We start from the raw sequence: 25,593 nt of genomic DNA on the forward strand, positions 1-25,593 counted from the left end.
ACCTGTTTCTACTGCTTAACAACTTTTATTGACAGCTGCTGCCTAAAATTAATCTCGTTTTTTGAGGGGCTTTTATACAGTTTTATTTCTAACCATGTTTTGACTCTGTAACTGCAGCTGAGGGACAGACAGCCAGCTTCCCTCCCAAGTTTTTGATAGCATAACTGGCCTCCTGATTTTAATTGTGTGAGAATCTGTCCTTCATGGACTGGGAGGAAATAAGTAGACCAAATCTGCTTACTCCTGGGTAATGGTAGGATTTCTTTATTAGAAACAGTAAGATCTGAACTACATAATGTTTATTATCTAAGTAATTTAATGTAATCTGGTTTAAAAGAGTATGTTTGTGCTCTGAAAGAGCTGGTAGGGAAATAACTGGAACATTCTGAAAGAAAAATGAGTTAGCTTTGGTATTTCCAGGACTCTTCAGCTAAAAACAAACCTGATGAAAACACTCCCTGAGGATCAGTGACAACATATGCCTATCACATGAAATAATGCTTATACCAAGTACAAATGAGTTCTCCACACTCCAAAACATACAGGTAGAATCACATCTATTTGAATCACGTTTTGGTGATAATTGGCCCTCTGGACGTGTCATCACAGAGGAGTAATTTTATAGAAATCCAAGTTGGAATTATGATTTTCTTGTCTCCTTAACCCATATGATGCCATATCATTGATGGTTTGGAAAGACTGTAGTGTGAAAGTAAGAACTAAACAACTGGAAAACTGACAGCATTTGTATGAAAAAAATTATGGCATCAGACTGTACTGGGGATACCCTCTGTCAGCATTTGCAGTGCTCATATCAGAGCCTGGATTACTGAATTGGAGTCACTTCTGAACATGGACTTTTCTGAACATGATCTCTGCTGTAATGACTTTCAGAATCATTCAAAGTAAACCATTGTCACACCACTCGACAACACCTCTGGTCCCACTCTAAAACTGTAGGTGAGCTTTAGCAGTTTCCCCAGCTGAACTGTCCAATCTGTGCACTCAGTGTGTCACAGTTTGTCAGTGCAGATGCAGTAAGAATCCTTCACTTGAGTCAGATAAGTGAAATATTAAGTGAAATACAGATGAAAGTCTGCAGTTGGCAGACTTTCAAGAAACTTGGGACTATACAGTTTTGAAGAAATTTCAACCAGTAGCAAACTCAGACTTGCAGAATTTCTGCTCCTTGTCCCAAGGCCTCCAAAAACATTCTGTTAGCCAGGTTAAGGGATAACTCATCCTTTGGCTGGTAAATTTAATTTGTTTTCAACTACTGGCCTCCCAGAGAAGATGAAATTTTGTTTCCACATTCCAAAAGGCTTTGGGTAGATAAGGGCAAAGGTATTATGGTGAAAGTCAACATGAAGGTTAATGCTATTAATCTATGATAAAACTGTTCAATACCAGTCCATCAGTTAAGAGAAACTTAACAAGATTCTGTGATATAAAAAACATGTTGGAAGAGCTTACTCAGTTAAGTTAAAAGGCCATGTCCAATTAAAAATAAATAAATAAAATCAAGTCCCTCAAAAAATAATTGATCTTTCTTTACCTCTCCACCACAGCCACTTTGCTCTTTCATCTATTGAAATTCAAGGCAGTCTTTTTTGGTGGTTTTTTATTCTTTTAACCACAAGCTAGTATGTCCAGGACAGAGAGAAGGCTCATTAAAGCCACTGCAAATGACATGAATGTTGCTCCAAAAATACTGTGCTACTAGAATAATTAAATAAACACTGAGGTAGTGCAAACTCAGAAAGTCCTGTAGGATTATTCTCAAAGTTTTTTTCTTGAATGCATGCAAAATTCTGTACTTTTTGTGAGCTTTAGTGACAGTTGGATTCAGTCATCTCAAGAGTCTTCTCTAACCTGAATGATATTCTGTGATTCTGTGTTTGTAGAAGCTTTCTAAATTTGTCAACAGTTGAAGAGGAAAGAAATAAGCTTTAGGAAGCTTTGTAAAAAGATTTAAAAGTGTGTGGTAAAGTGCTCGGCTACTGAATAAAAGGTCACACAGAAGATAAGTACTAAAAACTGCTTTTCAACCAGATCTTTAGGAAAAACAAGTTTCACAGACTTAGTCTCCATGATGAATTGCATGTTCAAAGAATATCATGTTTGTATATTTCCATAATTTTTGATTTTTCCTTTGTTCAGTGAAAGTTTTTTTGTCGAGTTAGGAAGAGCCTCAGTATTGTGATCTTTAGGTTTATTAAGAAAAGCCTCTAGCTTAAAGATTCTAAAGGTCAGCTGGTCTTTCATATACATACCAACCACAGAGAATGACAGTACTGCACACCTTTACAGTGGCTACTGTTCAAGGCAAAATGTCTCCCTAAAAATATGTTAGTACATGAAAAATTGGGGTTTTTACTTGTGCAGGTGATGTGTCAATTCCTTCTGGTTAGGAGAAAAGCCAGAAAATGTGATGGCTTCTAAGTGATCTAGAAAATAAAACATTTAAAGAGCCCTTCTGTAGCTCTAATAGTCTCAGGAATGTTAAGAAGGGTGCATTTTGGCAATGCTCTCAGTGTTTAGAGACAGCTCTATTTACTGCACTGGAAGAGCAAAAGCACTCGTAAAACCAGCAAAAAAAACCCCAGCACCCAACTGTAAGCAAGGGTACAAAACAAAGCCAGTTTTTGTCCACTGATTTAAACAACTAAAAGGGCTCTTTAAAATCAGTGATCCACATTCACCTTTCCTCTCCTGATAGAAACACCCAGCAGCTCTTCATTTCAGCACCACTCCTCAGCATTTGCCCTGGAACAAGAACGTCTCCTCTGCCCTGCCTGGGGGGAAGGAGGGGGCAAAACCCAGGGCACCTCCAACCTCAGTTTCTGTGCTTTGCTGCACAGAAGCTGAGGTTGTCCCCTCCTAATTGGAAAGGACCTGCAGAAGGACACGGGAAGGCCACTGTAACTCAGACTTGTGAGGTTCCTGCAGCTCCAGAAAACCCACCCCACAGTGATGTGACACAACACACCACGGCTGCAGCCACCTCCCACCAGTGCCAGATCACACCCCTGCTGCCAAAGCAGTAAATGTGTGTCTCTGGGGAAAAATGGCCTTGTTACTCCCAAGGCATGCTCCTTCCTTTCCTGTATTTCTGAATTTCCTCACCGAATACAAGCAAAGGTGGTCCCTTTCATTGCTGTTAAATAACAAAAATGGTGATTTACCCTCACCAGAAGTACCAGGAAGTACCACTGAACTTCCTGGAGTCTTCACAGCACTCAGTGTGTTGCACACTTGTAGCAAACTTGTATCTAAGAAAAGCTACTTGGTTTTATCTATTTTTCCCCACTTAAAGGTACAAATTAAGGTTAACTCTAGTTACTGTTAACAGTAGTTGAAGTTGATAAAGAGGTCTGTCTTTATGCTGTGCAAGTACTCCCTTTAAAGTATAGCCCAACAGAATGTGAGATACTGGAACATTAAACTGCACATGCCCAATGTTTGAGGGTTTTTTTTAATCTGTTTTTCTTTCTCCCTTCCCAAAATCTAAAAAAAATTTAAAGAAGAAAACACACTTCAGTGCTCACTTGAAACAATTTCTTCATATGCTTTTCATGAATTCCATCACCATTTTACACCTAATCTTTGATAAATGACCACATGAGACGATGATCTCTTCTTTGACCCGATGATGCAAAGCTGTCCGGTCTATCAGGCTGAGTCAAACATTATCCATCCACTTTATCATCCTTAATAATACTTTCTGCTAATACAGCTGGTTCTTTCTTGTTCAGTGCCACCGAAGTTGTAGGGATTTCACCAGCAGCACTGTCCTGTTCACTTGTTTTACTGGCTACAGAGGGCGGTGGCTGAGATGGTGTCACAAGAAGTGGAGTTCGTTTCAGCTTCACTACACGGCTGTTTGCAGGCCCTGCCATCTTGACTGTCATTTGGCTTGGTGTCCCACTGCCAGCACTCTGCCTTCCACAGGGCACCTGGGCATTGCTGGGCACCAGTGTGCATGTTGTGGGTGTGGTTTCAGAAGCTTCTCTGTGCAGTGTCAAACTTTCACTGTTGGGTCGTTTAAGAGTTGCTGCAGAACGTGAAGCCCTGCAAGCAGCTACCTTTAGTGAAGCTGAATTCTTGACTTTGATGTGGGTACTTGTTGAGGGACCTGAGAATCTGATTGGCTTGGGACCCACTTTAGATGGCAAACAGTCTTCCTCTTCAGTACAGTCAGTTAGTCGTCTGTAATATAAGGACCTTTATTAAATAAATGAACTATATATGCAAGTTATTCTTTTTATAACACTAATACCACACAGTCAATATGTAACAGCCAACCACAAATAGGAAGTTATTTTAATTTTTGCTTGTTACCATATCATTTGTGGTTCCCAACAGTTCATCTCTACAACCAGGCTTGCCTTTCTGTGAACAGAACAACCAATCTCTTCTACCTCTGTAAGATGACACATTAGCAGTGAAATGGCTGTAGGGTGGCTCGGGTAGGTAACTGTGTAACAGCACCTGCAAAGGGCTGCTTTAAGTTAATGCATTGAGAATGGAGGTGTAGTCAAAAGTATCACCATTAAACTGCAGAGAGGAAATTCTAGAAATTCCTTCTAAAAAGAAAGCATCATACATATGTGAAAATCAGTTAACCTTTTAAAGTTTTCAGGTAAATTTCTGTTTTAGCAGTCCATTTAACTAGCACTGCTCTCTACATTTTGAAATTACTCCTTGCCAGGAGTAAAGATACCTCTAAGATAAAGGTAATTTGTTTCTAGCAAGTTCAGTTCTTCAGTTGAGCTCTCTTAATTATAAGACATTTTATAAAACTGTAAATAAAAAACCAGAGAAAACTCAACATGTATAGCTATTTAAGGAACCTGCAATTATAAAGGCAAAAAAAAAGATTGCACTGTGTTTGTGCTTAGTTGAAAGCCATCTACGTGAATCAGCATACCTTTTATAAACTGGTGGCATATGATGCAAACTGCCTTTCAGAGGGCGTTCCTCAAGAGTCCAACATTCAATCAGCTCCTGGGGCACTCTCCAGTAGCTGACACCTGCATTTATATGCAAAAATTGTATTGATGAGCTGAGAGAACACAGCCAACATCATGAGTGTAGACATCTGACCAAGGGAATAAAACACACAATACATGTGTTTTATGCAGCAGAATTTCAGCTTTGAAACTGTTGACATGAACATTGTTTACAGCCAGTGGGCTTCTTCATTCATGTCAGCTCATGTCCCCTCCTTGGAACATCCCTTAAGACTTCCCCCCTCCCCCAGATAGCCATTGCTATGGAATATTTAACATTACAAGTCAAATATTATGAAGAGTTTTCATGATAGTTAATTAGCAAATATTTTTCTTATTTTTCTGTTAAAAAGTAGTACTACTGGAATAAAAATTCATACTTTACCTCTCCCTTCCCAGGCATCGAAAGCATCCATCATCTTTTTCAGTTCAGCAACTGAGTAATAGCTCCAGATGTACTGGACATTATTTCCAGCTTCTCTAGAAATATTGTTTTAAAGGTAACAGTTATGTGATAAATTTAGCTAAGTCCTTAAAAATGTAACACTGATGAAATGTATCATTCTTTTTACCAAATCCTAACTACAAGGACTTAGCAGTATATGTTTATAAAGGAAAATGTTACTTGAATTTCATTTTCATTTGAATAAGAGGTTCTTATCCTCCTGTGAATACCTATTGCTAAAAATGGATATTTCATGAAAGAACAGATGTTCATAAAATAATAATTACAGAATTAATGGTGTAAAATCTATTCTTCTAGATCCCAATCATTTATTCAAAGGGAAAATACAGTAGGAGGACAGATACCTGATATACTGTGTTTCCAAAATACTCTTGGAATAAATATTAATATTCCCGGCCTAAATTTAGGAAAATATCCATCTTAATTATAACGATTATGAAACATCAAAAGCTCTCTCTTAATCAAAAGATACACAGTGAAGTGCACTTCTGACACTGTACTGTGGGACCAAGAGAAAGACAAATTGCTTCCAGTAGCAAGTACAGATCTGCCAATACTTCAACCTACTGCCATAAAATACATTAATAGTGTAGTAGAGATGAACATGATCTTTATAGAATTAAAAGTATCTTTATTTCTTGGTGTTCAGCTGTCTTGGAAGACTGCAAAGTACAATTGCATGAATCATAACTAACTTTGCAGATATTTCTGGAAGTTTTTCTGGATGGGGATTCATTCATTGTATTTAGTGTAAATATTAGAAAGTAATTTTAAATTGTTGAGACATTTTAAAAATAACAAGTCAAACATAATGAGAACTAACAGCAACTACATGCCAACCACCGTGTGTGGACTCTCAAATTCTTGTACTCCGTGCTTAGTTTTTACTTTGTTTGTTTGTTTCATGTGACCATTTGTTTGTTTCATCGTGACCAGCTGTTTCTGGAGATGGAAAGAACCTGATTCCTTCCACAGATTTATAATACAATCATGCTCTGTTATGCTACGTACGATAATATTAGGCATAATTATAATATGTGAGATTATATTCTGATTTCATAGTGCCTTCATGTGTTTGACAGTCACCTTACCTTTTGTACATGCTTTTACTGTGAATTTTCGTTCCTAGCGCCTTATTAATTGCATCAGTCCCATCAGCTCTGGTGGCATACACACCCAGAATTTTACTTTCACAGCTGGCTCCAGATGTGTTGAGATAGTGCAGGACCCACACTGTAGGCTTGGTACAAACTAAATCATAAGAATCACAGAAATCTAACAAAGCCTAAACCATAAAACAAAAAATACAGAATATTAATAAAAATATAATATCTTTAGTTGAATAAACTGTCATATTTAAATTTTCTTAAGTGCACCAGTGAGCTCTTTTAAGTAAATCGAGGATGCAGTTTTTCTGGAATGCTGGCTACAGTATTTCTTATCTGATGTTAACAGAGATTGTTGGGAAGCTAAGAGAAGTTTAAAGAAAATCAACAGAAATACTTGAAGGCATGGCAGCTCCTTAATATGAAGAGAAACTCAAAGGCCTGGAAATATTTTCTGCTTTTCAAAAGGAAATAAGTAAGGAAGAATGTGAAATACATAAAACAATAGCTTATTAAGAGAACACAGATAATTGTCAGGACTAACACAGCCAGACCTGGTAATATAAACTAATTTCCAATCTATTAACTAGAATTAGCTTTTAAGTTTTACTCCAAAATTGACAAACCTTAGGATTTTAAATAGTATAGTAATTTTATTTTCTCCTTTCTTGTTCTAAGAAAATGTCAAAGTACATTTTGTCTTTCAAGTTTTAGGATGCATTTGTGAAACTAAAAAAAAATCAAACAAAACCTCTTGAAGGGATCAAATCTAATCTCAAGTAAAATTTGAAACCTAATAGGAAACTAAATAATGTCATTCCTGCTATGCAAGTTTTACAGCAGACGTGCATGTAGAACAAGAGTCAAATTTAAACTGTTGTTGTATTGCAATGATGGGAAAAGCTGATGTCCTTAACTATTCTGACTGCATTATCAGCTCCAGGATTTCTTAAGCTAAAATTGTGAATTTACTCATGATTCAGGGTGTGATTAATATGCACATACTGCATACTGCAGTACTGCACATACTACAGTTTTAGTATCTGGTGCTAATGAATGGTGCAGATTAGACAGTCATGGCTAGGCTTCGCGAACGAAGATTTGAAAGGGCTCTACCCATGCTTGCTACAAGCGCGCTGATGGCTAAAGATTAGACAGTACAACTTAAAAAATACAAGAACTGTTAAGACCTTTTTAAGCTCTATATTTGACCTTGAAGAATATGTCTCCATTTCATTGGCCAAATGGTCAGACAGACTGTATGGATAAGGGATTCCAAAATAATCTGCTTCTTCCTGCAGTGCAATTCGAATTTGTTCATCTCCAGGAATCCGAACTTCTCCATGAAGATAATCCAAAAGATATTTAAACAGGCTTCCATCTCGATCAATTAGACATGCTCCTGAAAACATAAATAAAATCATTTAAAATACTGCTTCCAGCAAGTGAAGACAAACTTGTCACATTCTACCAAATCATCAAGCAAAGCCTTTTGTATAAATCTTCTGTGCTAGTTTTACTTGGAGGAGTAAGTATACTGTCTCTGTTCTTTTAAAACTATATTTTGTTTCTCTGGAATATTTGTGATTTGAAGCTAAAATTTTTTGTGCAGAGAACATTTCTTTGGAATTTCAGTGAGATCACTAATCTGCACACTGTGCTGAGGATGTTCTAATCTAATTCTAGACGCATTTCTAATTCGAACTGCAGCTACATCTTTACTCACTATTCCAGGGATCTTGTCAATTTTGGATCTGGCCATTTAAAAGACTTAAAAGTAGCATCAGCTCCAGTACACATCTAGTCAAACCATCCTTGAATATTGCTGAAGTTTTACTGTATTTTTTCTCTCCTTTACCTGCCGGGCTCAAGGACCCTATGGAAACCAACCAATCCATACAGGGCCATTCACTGCAGCTGTAAAGGATGGTAGCTAAGTCTTGCCCATATTAATGTCAAACATTTCAGATATTTTGAACAGTCCAAAGTGTGCAACAAGGAACTACTATTCTTCAGCCATCATATCTTTAAACTGGACATACTTTGGCAGGATTTCCAAGTCAAAAACAAGTGTGAAATTTGACCCATGAATAGTTTTATTCAAACTTTCATATCAAGCCACGGTGGTGAAAAATGCAGTCCTTACTGGGTAATGAAGTATTCTGAAACAAAGATTAGACCCAAATCTCCTTCTGTAATGAACAGAGAGAATGAGATGCCTCTGGAGAATATAGGGGTTCACAAACAGGATCCAAGTTAAATGACAAATACTCTGTCAACTTCAATTTAATCTGTTTTCATATTCATACTGAAGAAGTACATTCTGAAGCTGCGGTTTTGACTGGGACAGGGTGTATTTGCCACTGAGCTCCCTGATCAGAATATCATATTTACAACTTCAATATATTTACCTGATTCATCCACTTTTAGAGGAAAGCGTCCACTAAACATAGAAGCCAGCATTGAGTCCTTAAAGCGACACAAGGACTCACGCCTGGCTGTGTACAAACATCCTCGCACATTAAGTCGCAGAACACTCTGGACGTCTTCGGCCTTGCCCTCTTCCATTGCATTTGCCAATGATGATGTTCATTACAAGCTATTCAAGCCTGAAACAGATACAAACAGAAGTAAATCTAATGCCAGTTACAGACTGAACATACCACATACAAGACCTAAGCATTAGATCAGCTCTTACATCTTACATGATACCACTTTGAAAAGTTCTGGAGATGTATTGGTGTAAATAGTGAAATATTCCACACCTTTACTATAAAAAGTGATGGCCTTTTACTTTGCTAGGAAACACAGAGGTTGCTCTTTTGAGACAAATGGGCAATCAGAATTACGTGGTCAGAATGTGTGAGCAGAGCACTGGCAGGACATCCTGGGAAATCTTGTTTTGAGTACAGTTCACAGCACTACAAATGCAATAATTCTGTACTAATAACAACGCGGCTTCTTTAAAATCCGGTCTGTGATTACAGCTGTTTTCATCAGCTGGGCCGCTCGCTCCCTCCCTCCCTTTCGTGGGGCGCGGCTCCGCCACACAGGGGGACGCGCCCCCGTCCCCGCGGGTTGTGGCCGGGCCGGGCGGCTCAGCCCCCGCCGGGCAGGGGTCCCGCCGCCATCCCGCGTTACCTGCGCCGCCGCCTCCCCGGCAGGGCCGCCTCACGGGCCTCGCCTCCGCAAAATGGCGCCGGGGAGGACCGGGCCGGGCCGGGGCCGAGCGGGGAGCGCAGGGGAGCAGCTCGTGTGCCGCTGCGGCGCCATCGACAGCACCATCCCCGGGGCACCGCCGGCCGCCCGAGGGTCCCTGCCCGCGGGTACGGCGGGTTCTCCGACTGCAGGGACCCCTGGGGCTCGGCTGCTGCCGCCTCCCCGGCGCTGCCCGCAGGGACTCCCTGCGGTACGGCTGTGGTGCCTGCGCCCGCCGAGGTGAGGCTTACTTGAGCACAGTCGGCTACTGTGAAAGGCACAAACCCTTCCAAGAACGCGCTTTTTCTGGTGTTTTGTTTGTTTGTTTGTTTTTGTTTTGTTTTGGGGTTTTTGTTTTTGTTTTGTTGTTGGTGGTTTGGGGTTTTGTTTGGTTTTGTTTGTTTGTTTGTTGTTTGTTGTTTCCCCCAGAGTACGTGTTCATTCAAAGTGGGTTTGATTCAGTTGCTGGTTTTATAGTCTCAATGGCCTGGGTTGGAAAGAACTTCAAAGATCATCTAGTTCCAACCCCCCTGCCGTGGGCACGGCCACGTTCCAGTAGACCAGGTTGCTCGAAGCCCTGTCCAACCTGGCTTTGGACACCTCCCGGGATGGGACATCCGCAGCCTCTCTGGGCAGCCTGTTCCAGCGCCTCACTGTCTTCAGTGTAAAGAATTTTTTTTCTAATATCTAATCTAAACCTACTCTCTTTCAGCTTGAACCCATTACCCCTTGTCCCGACACTACATGATCTTCTACACAGTCTTGCCCCATCTTTTCTGTAAGCTCCCTTCAGGTACTAGAAGGCTGCAATTAGGTCACCTCGAAGCCTTCTCCTTTCCAGGCTGAACAATCCCAGTTCTCTCAGCCTTTCCTCATAGGAGAGGTGCTCCATCCCTATAATCAACTTGGTGGTCCTCCTCTGGACTCACTCCAACACATCCATGTCCTTCCTGTGCTGGGGACCCCAGAGCTGGATGTGGCACTCCAGGTGAGTTCTCACCACAGCGGAGTAGAGGGGCAGAACCCCCTTCCTTGCACTGCTGGCCACGCTGCTTTTGATGCCGCCCAGGACACAGCTGGCTTTCTGGGCTGCCAGAGCACATTGCTGGGCCATGTCCGGTCTCTCATCCACCAGCACACCCAGGTCCTTCTCAGCAGGGCTGCTCTCAATCTGAGAGCAGCTTGAGCTGCCTCCTACCCACCCCCCCATGCTCCTGTTTTACTTCACAGTGTGGTGGAGTCCCTCTGGCCAGCCTGGACCAGGGCGGTGGCTTTGGACCAAGCTGATTATATGCTTAGAATATAAAATATTTTTATATATTATATATAACATTTCTTATATAATAAGGTATAACTGAATACCAAATGTTAACAATATATTTTAATTGCTACCTGAAGTCCAGTAAAAATCCACTTACTTAACTGTACACTGCATATATAAGAAATGTGCCTTTATTGTATTTAAATAGTTTGCTCAGTTATATCTGCAATTCCTATTGATTTTCATCTTGTATCATCCTAGTTTTTTAGTCATAATTTCCTTTTGGAGGTGTCTTGTTACCTGTTTAAGGTATTTAGAACTTCAGCCACGGGTTCACTTGCTATAAGGTCAGATCAAAGGATGTGTAACACAGAGCAGCTACAGTTCCAACTCTGCTGCTTGCTATACTCCGGTCTACAGTTGCAGCAGAGGTAAAATGGCATTTCAAGCACCATGGCTCTTGTGCTCCTTGAACAGTCCTTGGCCAAGAATGTACCCAGGAGCCAGGTCTTTGATGCTTTATATCTAAATAATTAAATAAGCCCACAAGTTACAGCATGCTACTGAATGCAATACAGACTGATAATTCATGGATGTTGGACTTACTATAAAATAAGTGAAAACAAATATAATAGATTATTTTTGTAGAGTAATGTATCTAGTTTAACTGTGTCTTTAGTAAGGATAATAATGTGTATTTTCTCTTACTCGCTAGGAATAGTTCGTACATACCAGCTGCTGCTTAAACAGGGCCATTTTTATCAAGTGTTGCAATGTAGTAAGTGCAGTAAGTGTAACTTCCAGTCTTTCTTACTCTGAAAGTGTGAGAATTTCTTGCTTCTTTCCTCCTTAAAGCTGGCTTGGTTTTGCCTCAAAAGTCTGAAAAATGCTCCTTCATGTATTTCTGCATTGTGAGACCAGAACAATGTACACTCAATACAATGTTTCACTCAATACATGTATGCACACACACACACTCAATGCAATAAATTTTGGACCTTGGATTTAACCATGTGAACTATCATGACTATTCAAGCTTAGTACAGCATGTACTTGGCATAGAAGCCTGCAGCAAAACCAACCCACACAAGCAAACTACCTTTTGAGCTACACGCACACAGGGGTGTTTCTGTTTTGTTTTTCACTAGTTTCCCAAGGCAGCCAGGCTTACACGCTCATCCTCTGCATATTTGTGTTTCAATTTACTAATTGCAGTTAAATTCAACAGAGAGGAAGAGCATTAAGAAATGGATTTTTCATTAAGCTTGTGCAAAACAGGGTGTGATTAGAGAAAGATAAATTCTTAATCGTGTAATTTCAGGAAAAGCTACAGCATGAGCTCAGGTCTCGTTGAACATCAGAGAATCCACAGAGGAAGAAGTTGTTCTATGTAATCTACCCATCAGAAATGCTTTAGTCATAGCTCACACTTTACTACACCCTACAGAATTAATTCCTCAACCACGATTCTTCTCAGACATGAATATGCAGGTATCTAGTAAGGTACAAATTCAATTCCCACGTGATTAGAGCTTTTACAACAGGTCTGTCTCTCTGTGTGTCTTTCCCTCACTCCTTTTCATTTCTATTCAGTTTAAAGACCAGTCATAGGATCCCTGATGGATGACTAAAACACAGAATTCTGTTCTTAATACACATTTAAGATATATAGGCTGTGAAACTTGGCAGTGGTTTAAGTTTTTCCCAACTTTGAGCAGCTGGCAATTAACTGGAGATTTTTACATGTGAAGGGGCACAGTGTGGAAGTTCCTCAATGGATAAAGGAAAGTATGACCATGGGTGGAAATGCAATGCTTCGCATTTTGTTTTAAATTTATTGCCCACAGTAGTGACACAAACACTGAATGGAAGCAAATTGGCAACTGCCCCTTCAGGACTTGAGACCATTGTGGAACTGGAGGATATAACGAAAACTTGTTATTGGATCTGGAGGAAAACCCTGCCTTCTGGAGAGGATAAGGAGGTAAGTTGTATTTGATTGGCTTTCTATTTTTAAAGTTATGTCAGGTTGTTTGCTTTTTTATTTGGCCAGAGTTTTACAGTGGCTACAGCCACTTCCAAGTTTCCTTGTAAGGGAAAATGTACCAAAGGTATATAATGTGTGCTGGATCAAATCTGTATTTTAAGGGTTTTGCCTAGAAGCACAGGGTTTTGCAGCTACAGGGCCACACTGAGAAACTGTGCCATATATCATAAAAAAAAAAAAAAAAAGAGGTAGAAAAGAGAGACTCTCCAGATGCTCTTTGCAGCAGATTATGAAAATAATAAGTTCAAAAAGATCCGTTTTCACGTAATGCTACTGATACTTCATGTGCAATTCCTTTGACTTACTTTGTAGCATATTGTAATGTCAGCACACGGAAAGGTAGGGTTTTCATGATGATTACTGGACTACAGAACCTGGTGCTGCTTTTTATTTCAACCTTCTGCATCTCAGTAAATCTTAAAGTAAAACATTAATTCTCTTTACTCTAAATTTACTGATTCCTGGAACAAATGAAGGAATTAATGTCCATCTGAGTGATAGGGCTGGACACACATAGCCAGTGAAAGACAATGTATGTGAAGAGAGTGTTCAAGAGCAAGGGCTTTTGGGCTCAGAAGAGATTTTGGTGAAAAGCATTTGATTAAACTAAAGTACTTCCTTGCAATTCACAGTCCTAATAATATCTGAACCAAGTTAAAAGTGGGCTTGCTCAAATTCTGTTATCAGACTCTTGCCCTTGCAAGTTGGTAAGTATGCAGGCAGAATGTATTGATAGAATCTATTGGGTTTTAAATTAATCACTGCTGTCTTCATAACTGTCTTGATTCCTGTCTATTCAGTTTGTCATTCCATCTATTACTAATAGTTCCAAATCAGCTACAAGAAATTTAACTTTCCACTGAGAAGGAATTACGTGGATTTCTTCTTTTAACCTAAATGAAGTCTTTGAACTGAAAGCCAAACCTATCAGACTCTTCCTAAAAATCTCTGACAGCCAGGTGGAATACCTATAGTTCCCTGCTTCCTTCCTCACAGTGTACTGAGACTGATGCTAAGTGTTTATAAAACAAATATTTAAAAAAAAAATTAGCATTATTAATGGTTGGTGTTTAAAATGGTTTTGCGAAGACATATTGTTGTGAAGTTACAGACGCCCCACTCCTTTTTAAATCACCCAGAAATGCCAAGAAAGAACTGGAACTGTGGATTAAAGGTTGATGACTTCTGCATCTCCCCCTTCTGCAATGTCCTGGAGCATTGGTTGGAGCATGGATCAGATAACATCAAGCTTACAGGTTTGATCCCTATGTGGACCATTCATTAAGAGCTGGACTTGATAATCCCCGTGGGTCCCTTCCAGCTCAAAGCATCCAGTGAACCCGTAAGTACGAGCACATGGGAACTATTTTAACGCAGGTAATTCTGCATGTCTGTTACAAAACCGCTGCAGTGCCTTTCCTGTTTTAATCAACGTACGCCGGGCTGCCGACACGGGAGGGGTTTACATGCAGCCGTTCCGGCCTGGCTGTGCATCTTCCCTGGAGGATCAGGCGGCTCCCTGGGCACGATGTGCCCAACGCAGCGCCCGCCCCGCGCGCCGCCGCTCGTGCCGGGCCCAACCGCCCCCCCGCCCGCGGGCCCCGGCGCGAGCGCAGCCGTTGGGCCGCGAGGGGGCGCTGTGAGGGCGGGGGGGCGCTGTGAGGGGGAACTGTGAGGGGCGGCTGGAGCCCCGTCAGAGCACTAGGCTGGGACATCGCCCCCTGTCCCACCTCTGCTTGTCTCTCTCTCTCTGCTTAAATTTACAGCATTTATAATTCGGTTTATTTAATCGTGTCAGATTTAAAATCTGTCCTGACAAAGCACAAGCTGGTCTGGTCGTCTTGTGAAGTGATAGAACCTCGGGCGTTTTGTCTTCTAAGTGTAAACTTGGATAGTTCACTTGAGGGAATGGAAAAGCAAAAAAATAGTGGGATCCTTTTAGGTTAAAATATTTCGCCTCTGTGTTAATGTCTCAAGGTGTTGATTTATTCTTTAACCTGTTTTAATTAATTGAACAAAGGTAAAGACTGAAGCAATTTTTTCAGTTTCAGATCTTGTAAGAGATAATGAATAAGAGAGATAAGAGATAATGAAACCTAATTTTAAGAAGTGTGAGAAAGATAACTTATTTATTTGAACATTCCCCTTGAGAACGTACAGGTTCATTTTGATGATGGATAAAGAAGCAAAGGCTAAATCACCATCTGCCGTGTTCACCTCGAATGCTGTTAAAGGACGTAAGAAGAAGAAGGATGGAACATTACAAGCTGCAAAATGGAATGCTTCTTTAGCTTCTAAAATCAAAACTAAATTAATGAGTAAGTACTGTTAAAATAAAACTGAAGCCATCTACTGTACTTAGAATGTATGGCTTTAAAAGGAATAGTGATTGTATTTAACATGGTTTGCTGAAATGCTGCCTGTTAAAAATACTAACTTATGTTGAGAATTTTAGGAGAGTCTGAAAGTTAAAATGTGATAGTAAGTTGTTTATTTATAAAGTTCTCAGAGTATTTTCGGTCCATGCTTCTTGGTGTGCCAATGTTTTTGTAAAGAGTATAATCAACTGCATTTACAACACCCATGTTCACAGCCATGCTTAGGGCATCTAAAATCAGAGGCCTCAGAATGAGTAAAATCAGTGAACTTTTAAAATATGGTTGCCATAGTAAAATACCTAGTATTCCCATTTGCAAAAATGGGATTTATATAAAATAATTCAATTAATAATTTTGTATAATTTACTGAATCCAAGAAACTGGAAATACCAATCTGCTGATTTAATCACTTGTTACTTGATCACTGGGAAACTTTTCTCTCAGTTAGTCAACATTATATTTAAACAGAGGTTAGCCATGGTAAATGTTTGGGGTTTGTTTCTAGCTCAGACAAAAATACCACTGTGGAATATCTCAGAAACTTTTCTGCAAAAGATAGGGACACTATAAATGTAGTGAAACATTGTTATTTGAGAGCTCTGTTTCAAGCAGCATGTTCAGTCAGTGTTGACTTCTGCTTCTCTTTCTGTGAGTGGTGCAGGAAGAGTTTGTTGTTTCTATATATATTTATATATTTTTGTTCTTATTGTATATATATTTTAACTTACTATGGCTTTGTGTAAAAATACTAATTTTCAGTGAAAAATAAACTGTATAGATGAATAATGCTAGTGTCCTTTAGAAATCTCCACACTGCAGTAATACAAATAGTTCATAATTCAATAAGATTAATAGTAATTTCAAAGCCTAATGTTTGGAATAGCAAGGTTCCACTGTTGTTGTCTGTTTCCCAAGGCAAAGAAATAAGGCCTTGCAAATTTTGGATAATAGATCACAGAACTAGTAACATAAGACAACAAAGAGCTGTAGTAAAAGCAGTTTTCAAACTAGCCTTGCTCCTTTTTGTGCTCTTTTAGCACATCTTTGCCTACCATGAATGTGAGGAAAAAGCCCCTGACATTTTGGTAATATGCAGTGCCATTGGAAAAAAAAAAAAAGTAAATTCCTAAAACATTCTGTAACAGATATGCATAGGTAGGTTTTCATTAGGACAGTGGAAGGTATATTTTGAATGTAAAGCTTTTTTCTTTATGTTGTCAAAACTCACATTGTTTATCAGAATGTTTCAACACTTTAATTTGTAAAATATTTATTTTTTAGAAATTTTTAAAGACTTTTATGCCTGTGAAACTATCAATTTTTAAATGCTTTCTTCTGAAAATAACCTTATTTTAAAAAATCCAGCTGAGCAGAACCTGTGCATGAAATAAACGTGAACATGAAGCAGACAGAGCAGTCATCAGGCTGACAGCCACAGAAACAGTTTTGCACTGGAAAGTGTCCAGCTTTGCTGTTGTTGCATCAAAACCTGCAGATAAAAATTTGTTGCATAGCGATAGTTCACACAGAGAGGGCCTGGAATTGAAGCTGGTGAAAATAACACCATTTTTGTCTCCTTTAGATAACTCATCTATGTTGAAAGTATCTTTACAACAAAATAACAGAGCATTAGCTGTGGCTTTAAGTGTGGAGAAAGAAAATTCTCGCAGGCTAAAGAATGAGAGGATTTGTCTTCAGAAGGAAGTAGAAAAACTGCAGCTTCATAACATCTTGCTTCGTCAAAAACTAAACTGTTTGGTATGCTGCAAATAATATAATTTAAACTTAGATCACATAAACCAATCTTTTCTCGTTTTTGGAAACTTAATGCTACTTCTTAAAATGGTGATTTAAAATGTATGTGTCACATTTCTGAAGTTGTATCATTGGACAGCATAGTATTTAAGTTTGATTTTTCTTTCATGGGTTTTATTTTTCTTCCTATTTTGTATACCAGTGTGTATGTTCATCCATAGCTATTTTAGTGTCAGCTTCACCTTTGTATTTATAGGTATTAAGATGGTATTAAAATCAATTCGTGCTCAGTTAAGTCTAAAAACACTAAAGCATAGATTCACCTTTGCATTTTATCTCTTCTAAAGACAGAAGCCACTTAAAATATGTTTTTTAAATTACTTTTTCTTTTACATTCAGAATAAAACTCTTATTGGAATAGAAGCATTTTTGAATGATAACCTTTTAACTGCAATAGAAATAAGCAGTCCTTCTGAGGTAAGATGCTTTTTGAATTATTACTATATTGAACTCATTTTCCGTGATAAAATTTTCAAAGCATCAGATTGACTGCAATGTTGAAATATATATGTGTCGTACAACAATTACCCCAGTTCCTTAAAACTTGGCATGAAACACTGGTCTAGTGAAATAACTTAAATTTTGCTGCACTGAAAGTTTAGGATTTAATCTGGTTTACAAAAAGTTAAATATCAGTGAGCCCAGTTACGAAAAAGTGCTTAAGTACTTCAGTATATGGTGAGCAAGCTACCTGCCTTCCTTGCTTGGTGCTGCAATAGATATCCTACATGTGGAAACTTCACTGCAAAACACAGTCCATGTTAGTCCTTGTGTTGTGGAAAAATTACAATTAATTTTAAAAAAAGAGAAAATACTGTGTTGTCTGTTCTAAACTCTTGTTTAGTGTTGCTCTGTGCTTCTATATGTATAATGCAGTTTGCACTGAAAAAGTCTGTACATTGCTTTGGGATGCGAGTAGGTTTTGGATTTTGATGAAATTTGTTACAAAATATTTTGCTTTGAAGTTATTGCTTGTGTTTGAATATCATGTACCTTCCTTCAGTGCTTCTTTTTTTTTTCCCATTCATTTTTGGTTTTTTTCCCCCCTTTGGGTATTTCCAGTACTTAAAACGTAAGAGAATATTCAACTATTTGTACTTCCCCACTGTTCTTCTTTTGAAAGAATCTGCAGAGTTCCTTTCCTCTGTCAGCTGACCCAAGTAGCCCTACTGATGACCAGTTCCAGAGTGCCCGTCAGTCAGCGAGGTAGGTGATTATATTATTGGTTAAGTTTCTGTGGAATTTTTTTTACAGCTAATCTTTGTATATTGTCGTAGCTATTTTTGAGGTAATGAGAAACAATTTTCTGTCTAATTCAGATATTGCCTATTTACAATTTGGAGTTTAGGCAGAGAGTGGTAGACAAAACTTGTATTTGAATAATTCACTGCTTGCTTCATATGATCTCACTAGCACAAAGCAGGATTCTCTATCATCAAAAATACATTTGCCCCAGGATAGAACCAGATTTCATACTCGAGTTCTTGTTTTCTGCTTTTAGACATTATTAAGGAAACATTTTAACAATAGAATGTTATGTTAGAAAATGTAATAAAAATCTTCACAGTAAAATTTCCTCTTTTCAGATCTGTAGAATTGCCAGTGAGGCTTCCTTTAACTGGAGCAGCTAAAGCAAAACAGCAGAGTAGCCCTTCTCTGGGTGAAATGACGAATTCCTACAAGTGTACCATTAATTTGTCAGAGGAAGTGAATTCAGATCAAATCAAGTTTGCATCATCATTACCTTCTGGTACAAATAATCAAAAATTAATTGAAACAGATCCAGTGGAAACAGCTGTTGACAAGAATAAATTTTTGAAAGGTATGATGTATTTCTGTACAGGTGATTTGTTTTTCGGAGCTCTCTGAGAATTAGTATTTAATAATTCACTACCTGATGTGCAATACAGAAGATGTAGTAAGATTGCTAAGCTGAAATAAACTAATGAAAAATAGAATGCTCACCCATAAGTGTCCTGACAATCACTTGTAGAATAGTGTTCATTGAAATGACACAACTGAAATGTAACAAAGTTAATGTGAACAGAATAAAACCTTTGTAAGATAACCGAATAATAACTGAAGTAGTTATAGAAAAGTAGATTTCCATTTATGTCCAATTTCAAAAGTGCAACTTTGGTAAAATGTGCAATTATCTCTAGTTAACTACATTTTTAAGATCGTGTGTATTCAGTTTAAAAAAAATATAAATTTTGTATTTTTTCCTACTTGTAGTTCAACCTTCAGTAATTTTATAGAGAGTAATTTTTATAGAGCTACATTCTATTTTTTCTTTCACTAAGCTGCTGAATTTTTTCTCTGCAGAAAATCAACTATGCACAGAATTAAGTTGCCATAGTGCCTTTGTGACTCATATCAAAAATACACAATCCTTAGGACAGTCTGAGGAGCTTTCAAAACAATATCATGGTAGTTCATTGCCATCCTGTGGAAATGTGACGGAAAGAAAGAAACATGCAGTACTTCACAAGTCAAAAACTCAGCCTAATATAAAGGATTTTGATAAAAAAGGTGGGTCATTGAATCTGCCTCATCATGGTATCAACAGTGGCAGCAACACCAATGATACAAATCTACAGGAAGGTTCAAGTGACTTGTCTCACATTGTTCCCTCATCTATTAAATTTAGCAATGAAAGTAAGACAGATTTTAAGAAGCTGCTTTTTACTGACAAGATGAAGCCTGAAGAAACACTTTATGATGCTGATATGGAGTTGACTGCCAGTGATGCAGGTGAACTACTCACAGTTACAGCAAAAGACAATTATAAATTGCACCAAAATAAAATTAGTAATGCAAATTCTGACAAAATATTAGCAAATTTCAGAAAAGTAAGATATTCTAAGAAGGATAAAGAAAAAATCAAAAGCAAGTCTGAAGTTGATTCAAATTCATGTGCAGAAGAAAGGCATGCTGGGGCTGACAATAGTGAAACCACAAAAACTATTGACTCAGAAATTCAACTATTCCAAAGTCACACAGAACAGCTACCTACAGGAGATTCTGTAGAGAAGCAGAGTAAAACAAGTAAATCTAAAGATGGAAGGAGGATATACCACGTTATTGTAGTGAGTCCAAGAAAACAGGAGACAAATGAAGAAACTTTCTCAGAAATGTCTGGAGACATGGAAAGAGAAATTCAAAAAGCAAACTCAAACTCACCTCTTAACAAGATCCCATCAGGAGATCACTGTGCTGAAAATTTGCCAGTCCAAGATAATACTTCTAATGTGTTGCCTTTACAGGGTGACTTTCTGAATACAAATGAGAAAGATAGTGGACCAACAAGAAATAGGAAAATTTTTCAAAACCCTTCCGAAGCAAACACAGCGAAGTCCCGTAGAGAGGAAAATGGCCAGGATGAAGAATATATTCCAAAAAAATCTCAAACAGAAATACATCAACATGACAGCAAGACAAAACAGAACCAGAAAAATATTGTGAAGAGAAAAGACAACAAAACAAAGTAGTTATAGGCAAAGCAGAGAAACTGAAAATGACAGCGTTCATAGAGTTAGTCAGAAAGTAGACCAAAAGAGCAGCCATTTCTCGCCAGGCAGATTAAAACGTACATTGGCAAAGGCTGGCCGGAAAGCATACATAATCCCAAAGGGAAACCTTACGCTGTCCTCAGCTTGTAAAAATCAAGAATTAAAAAATAAGGATTCATTGCATGCAGAGGCTGGAAATAAAGGAACTGGAACTCGGCAAATGCAAGTAGCTTTAGTTACTCAGGATGGTGCAGCTCTGAATACACCACAAGCTAAAGAACAAGTTAATGATGATGCTAACATGTTAAAGAAAGCAGATTCCTCAGCAGTGGCAAATAAACCCCCACTCATTAGTAATCCTTCTGGTAATCAGGTAAAGCAGAAACAGAGATTAAGTTCTGATATTACTGAGACCAGACAAGAAAAAAGTTATTTCAGGCCTATTAATCTGGGCAGGCAGAATATTTTGGATGACCAGGAAGTCCCTCATGAAATAGGTTCCTTTATGAGTAAATTAAAGGCTACTCTTCAAGCTGAATGTTCTAAGAATATGTCATTGAATGTAGATAGCTTTCCCCATGAAGGTCTTTCCAATATGCAGCTCCCAGCTCTTGATAACCAAAATGCTTCTATCAAGTTCTCCATACTGAAAAACTCGGAAATCCAAGGAGAAAATGATCCTAATGAAACCCTTAATGCTGAAAAAGTAGAACAGAATCTGGACCATATTTCTAAAGAGAGTTACAAAAATACTCTGACACCTTGTCACGGTAAGTGTATGGACTAAGGAAAAATGATGGTTTTTTGAATTAGATAGTGCCTGAAGTGGTGTTTACATGTCTTCCCTTTATACTGTTCTAATCATTGCTTGATTAGAGTGAATAAAACAACACTGGAAAAGGTAAGAATGAAAACCATTAAAATTATGCATATTCCATATCATCTAGCAGTCTCAATATTTTTTTTTATTTGTGGTTACTAATATCATTGTTACTTTTCATTACATCCCAAGATGATAGTAGGGTGGATTTAAATAGTCTACATCCTTGAGAAGCAATTGTGGTTGGAGCATGTATTCCATTTTCAAAGAATGTCATGGAATTCAGAAAGATAGGGGTTGAACTAACTGTTCCCTTTATAAATGGAGAACATATCTGGACTTCTTAATAGTTTCATTTGAGTTTCTTTAGAAACGCTGCAATTCAACAGCAATTCTGATATCTAACAAAAGTATGTTGAGTAGATTTTTTCTATAATCTGCCCATGAGCAAACTTTCGTATGACAACCTCTTTTTTAAAATTAGATACATTAAGTAAATAATCAAACATACTGTAGTTTGGAAGATGGGTTTAGATTCTTCTATCAGAAGTGGAATTACTGTAAAGGAGCTAAAGGAATATATGACTAACACATCTGTGTAAGAGTTTAAATATACTTTCAAATGCAGCTTTGCAGTTTTGTAGCATTAGGGGTCTATTTTGTAAACATCCTTGTTTTCAACAAGGTCCTGTTTACTTCATTGTCTCTGAGAAAGTCCCAACACCTAGAAAGTATCCTAGGTCAGATTAATAGTTTGAATTACAACTATCAAGCAAATGCTGCTTCGTTTGAATGCTGAGACACAATGGCAAAAAAAATCTCCTATTTTACATGAGCTCAGAGTAGGAACACCGACCATTGTGTGAGGTATCAGTCTTTGTAATTTGCAGTTGTATATTCTTGTCTTCAATTCCTTTGGAAAGTGGAAAGGGGATCCCATAATTTTTTAACAGGATTATTATTTATGGTTATTATCAGCAGTATCAAAGACTGCTGACATAAAAAGCAAGCTAATTATTTGATCTTCATCCAATTTAAGCATAATTCAAAACCCAGTTAATTTTTCATCCTACATCCAAATCCCTATCTTGAATTGAAAGATTGCTGTGTTCATTTTGTGTGCATTTATCCAAAAAGCAGGCATAAAGCTGGAAAATTCAGTACTAGAGAACTCTTGTACAGTTTGACTCTTCAGATTACACATGTATACCCTCCCCCTGCGTCCAAGGCCATGAGCTGTGTGCAGTTTTACTTTTGTGAATGCGGTAACTTAGGGAGTCTTAAGCAGCCAGCTGCAAACTGCAGTGCTCGTGGGGCTCTCTGAAGTGTCCCATGACTTATGGCTGACTCAAACAGCTGGAAATTTATTGAAAGCTGCTGTAGTGGCATTTTCTTTGATCGTCTGTACCAGTTTGTGTTGAGTGTCTTTAGTAGGAGCAGTAACCGAAGTACCCAAATTAGGAAATACTAATGAAAAATAATTATTAATTGAAAGTTTACCTATTGATTCAGAAAATATTTAAAATGAGGCATATAAACTGCTGTATTTGCAGGAAGAAAGGCTTTCCAAGATCTGACAAATACTGGTAAACAATCTCACGTGTCTATACCTAAATCCCCCAAAACTTTAGAAGAAAACTCAGCAGCACCATCTAGACGAGGAAGACCCACTGTTTGCTACAAAGAACCCAATCTACACAGGTAGGTGGGGGCAAGTAAATTGGGCTTTTGCTTGCTTTTTGAGTGTATAACTGTCCCCAGTAAAGGTAGCTGAATGGTTTATTTGGGGATTTAATAACCTACTACAGATCTCTTTTGCAAAGATACTTTAGTGTTGGTATAAAACTTCCTGTGTTGCAGGATTTCCAAGTGCCAAAGTAAGACAACAACAGGATTCAAATCTCAAAATGTATTTCGTAGTAATAATGAATAATAGTGAATCTTAATGTTTATCATGATATAAACCCCTTTAGATGTGGATAATTGTAAATGTTATACTTAAAGGTAAATTTATACCATAATAATGTCCTTGTATTATTGTCAAGAGAAAAGAAAATTTATGCACTAATATTATATAATTCAGTAGTTTTCCTCTAAGTACCTGTATCTAAGATAAGAAATCATTTAAGATATATAAATTTGATAATTTGTTATATTAGTTAGCTATATTAATTTTATACTTCATTTGCCTCTCATTGTTCATAGCAAATTTAGTGGCACAGAATTTTTGAGATAGTTAAAAGGCAAAACATAAATTGTGTAATAACTATTAAAATTTAAAAGAGGATTTTAAAGCCAAACTTCCATTAAGAAAACTAATATATTTGCACTTGCATGAATAGGTTTAAATCTAAATGGACCTTTAGGGTGATTACTTCTAAAAATATTCTGAGAGGTTTTGCCTCAAACTTGGTGATGGTTTTGTTTGTTTGTTTGTTTGTTTGTTTTGTTTGGATTTTTCAAAAGTGTAATATTAATTTATGGAACAGTTATGCTGTGTCGTGTATATTGGTAGGATGTGATTCATGAGGTAAAGACAGTGTCAAGGCTTCCCTGTAACAGTGTTGAGAGTGAGAGGATTATAACAACTTCATTATAAAGGTGTAAAAAGAGTACGTCTCTTTTCTGGCAATACTGTGACAGGAGAAAAAAACAAATCCACAAGCTGAAAAAAATTTAGAGCACTGTTCTAACACACCCTAAAATATTTTTTACCCATGTAAGTAAGCAAACAATTGAAGTAATGAGACTGTGAACAAAGAGGAGCTAAAACTAATGTAGGAAGTGTTTTTACCACTGGCAATTCAGAAATGTTTACACCAGATAACTTGTAAAATAAATGGAAAGGGATTAGGGTTACACTGTTACTTTACTAATTGATTTAGATGCTAAAACACTAACTGTATATAATATTATATATTGACACACTGACACTCTTTTACCCCAGAATGATAAGGCTCTGTAATTCTGAGAGACAGTAACTAATAACAGAAAAAAATGTTGATGTCACCCAAGACTTTAGATGATTGTCACCTATTTATATTTTATTTGCAATTATACTGTCCTGAATGGGTGCTGTTAAGCTTTTTGTTTAAATAAGTTTTGAATTTTGTCTTATAGGAACATCACATTAATATGACAGAGGTCACGTAAAAAGACTACAATTTTTAGGATTCTTTTGGAAAGAAGTAGTTTTCATTAAGAGTATTTACAACTTGAGCTGTTATTTTAATTTGAATTGTTATTATAATTACATTATTATGGTTACATAGGTGCTTGATGATATTCATACATGATGTCTTTTATTTCTTTTCTTTACAGCAAATTAAGGCGTGGGGATCCGTTTACAGATATGCAATTTCTGTGTTCCCCAGTCCATAAAGTAAAAAATAAAACAAGTTTTAAAAGTAAATCAAAATTTTTTTGAAGAAGACAAAAGAGTTTCCTCTATGAACAATACTTCTAAAATGGGTACAGTTGTTTCTGTATGTATATATATGTTTAGCAATATTGAGTGCTTGTTGTTCTTTGATTAGTAGAGGTCTTCCAAAGTGAAATTTTCTGGAAAAGAGTCTCTATATAAGGGGCACAGAATACTTCACTGAGAAGGCATTGACATGTTAGGTTCCACTCATGTTTTGCATTTCTGGTCAGTAATTTATAATTTCTTCAAAACGTTTGCAGCACTTCTTAAATTGTAAGAAAAGTGTATGTTTTAATGTAAATTAAAAATAAACCAGCTTTGGGAATTTTAGTGTGAGTTTTTCATATTTATTTTGAGTAGAACTGTTTCTCTGTGCTGGCTGCAACAGACACATGCATCACTAATGTTGATAAATTTATTGAAATAGATGGAGACAGTCCCTTTCTTTTGATAGTTGACTTTGGGATTTGACAGAATCATCCTGAAATTTGAATAAGGAAGTCTCACTGAGGAATAGTGGAGAGAAGTCTGGTGTCCAGGATACGTGCCAGAGG

At 37.6% G+C, this 25,593-nt stretch overlaps 2 protein-coding genes across 2 annotated transcripts; one reads left to right on the forward strand and one right to left on the reverse strand.

The window, feature by feature from the left end:
* On the reverse strand, positions 1-9,937 carry KCTD18 (potassium channel tetramerization domain containing 18). Its single transcript, XM_050339609.1, has 7 exons — positions 9,726-9,937; positions 8,996-9,193; positions 7,775-7,986; positions 6,570-6,763; positions 5,398-5,492; positions 4,931-5,033; positions 1-4,209 (listed from the first exon to the last, which is right to left on the reverse strand). Exons 2-7 carry the CDS (start codon positions 9,150-9,152, stop codon positions 3,690-3,692), a joined length of 1,281 nt encoding a protein of 426 aa, XP_050195566.1. The 5' UTR covers positions 9,153-9,193; positions 9,726-9,937; the 3' UTR covers positions 1-3,689.
* Positions 9,777-25,369, forward strand: SGO2 (shugoshin 2). The gene is given in 12 exon segments (XM_050339607.1): positions 9,777-10,022; positions 12,891-13,027; positions 14,230-14,432; positions 15,251-15,408; positions 17,051-17,226; positions 17,623-17,700; positions 18,407-18,489; positions 18,870-19,105; positions 19,609-20,768; positions 20,770-21,565; positions 23,169-23,316; positions 24,937-25,369. Coding segments are annotated over 9 exon segments (2,931 nt in total). The 5' UTR covers positions 9,777-10,022; positions 12,891-13,027; positions 14,230-14,432; positions 15,251-15,260; the 3' UTR covers positions 25,043-25,369.
* Positions 25,370-25,593: the final 224 nt, after the last annotated feature.

This window comes from Myiozetetes cayanensis, unplaced genomic scaffold (genome assembly GCF_022539395.1).
Source record: "Myiozetetes cayanensis isolate MyiCay16 unplaced genomic scaffold, myiCay2020 scf9, whole genome shotgun sequence".
NCBI classification, from domain to species: Eukaryota; Metazoa; Chordata; class Aves; order Passeriformes; family Tyrannidae; genus Myiozetetes; species Myiozetetes cayanensis.

Excerpts from the sequence above, each read along its gene's own strand:
- KCTD18 (XM_050339609.1), bottom strand. The coding sequence starts at position 9,152 with ATGGAAGAGGGCAAGGCCGAAGACGTCCAGAGTGTTCTGCGACTTAAT. Across the intron at positions 5,493-6,569 it reads AGTAAAAGCATGTACAAAAG|AGAAGCTGGAAATAATGTCC; the intron begins GTAAGGTGACTG and ends CAATATTTCTAG. Across the intron at positions 5,034-5,397 it reads CGATGCCTGGGAAGGGAGAG|GTGTCAGCTACTGGAGAGTG; the intron begins GTAAAGTATGAA and ends ATATAAATGCAG.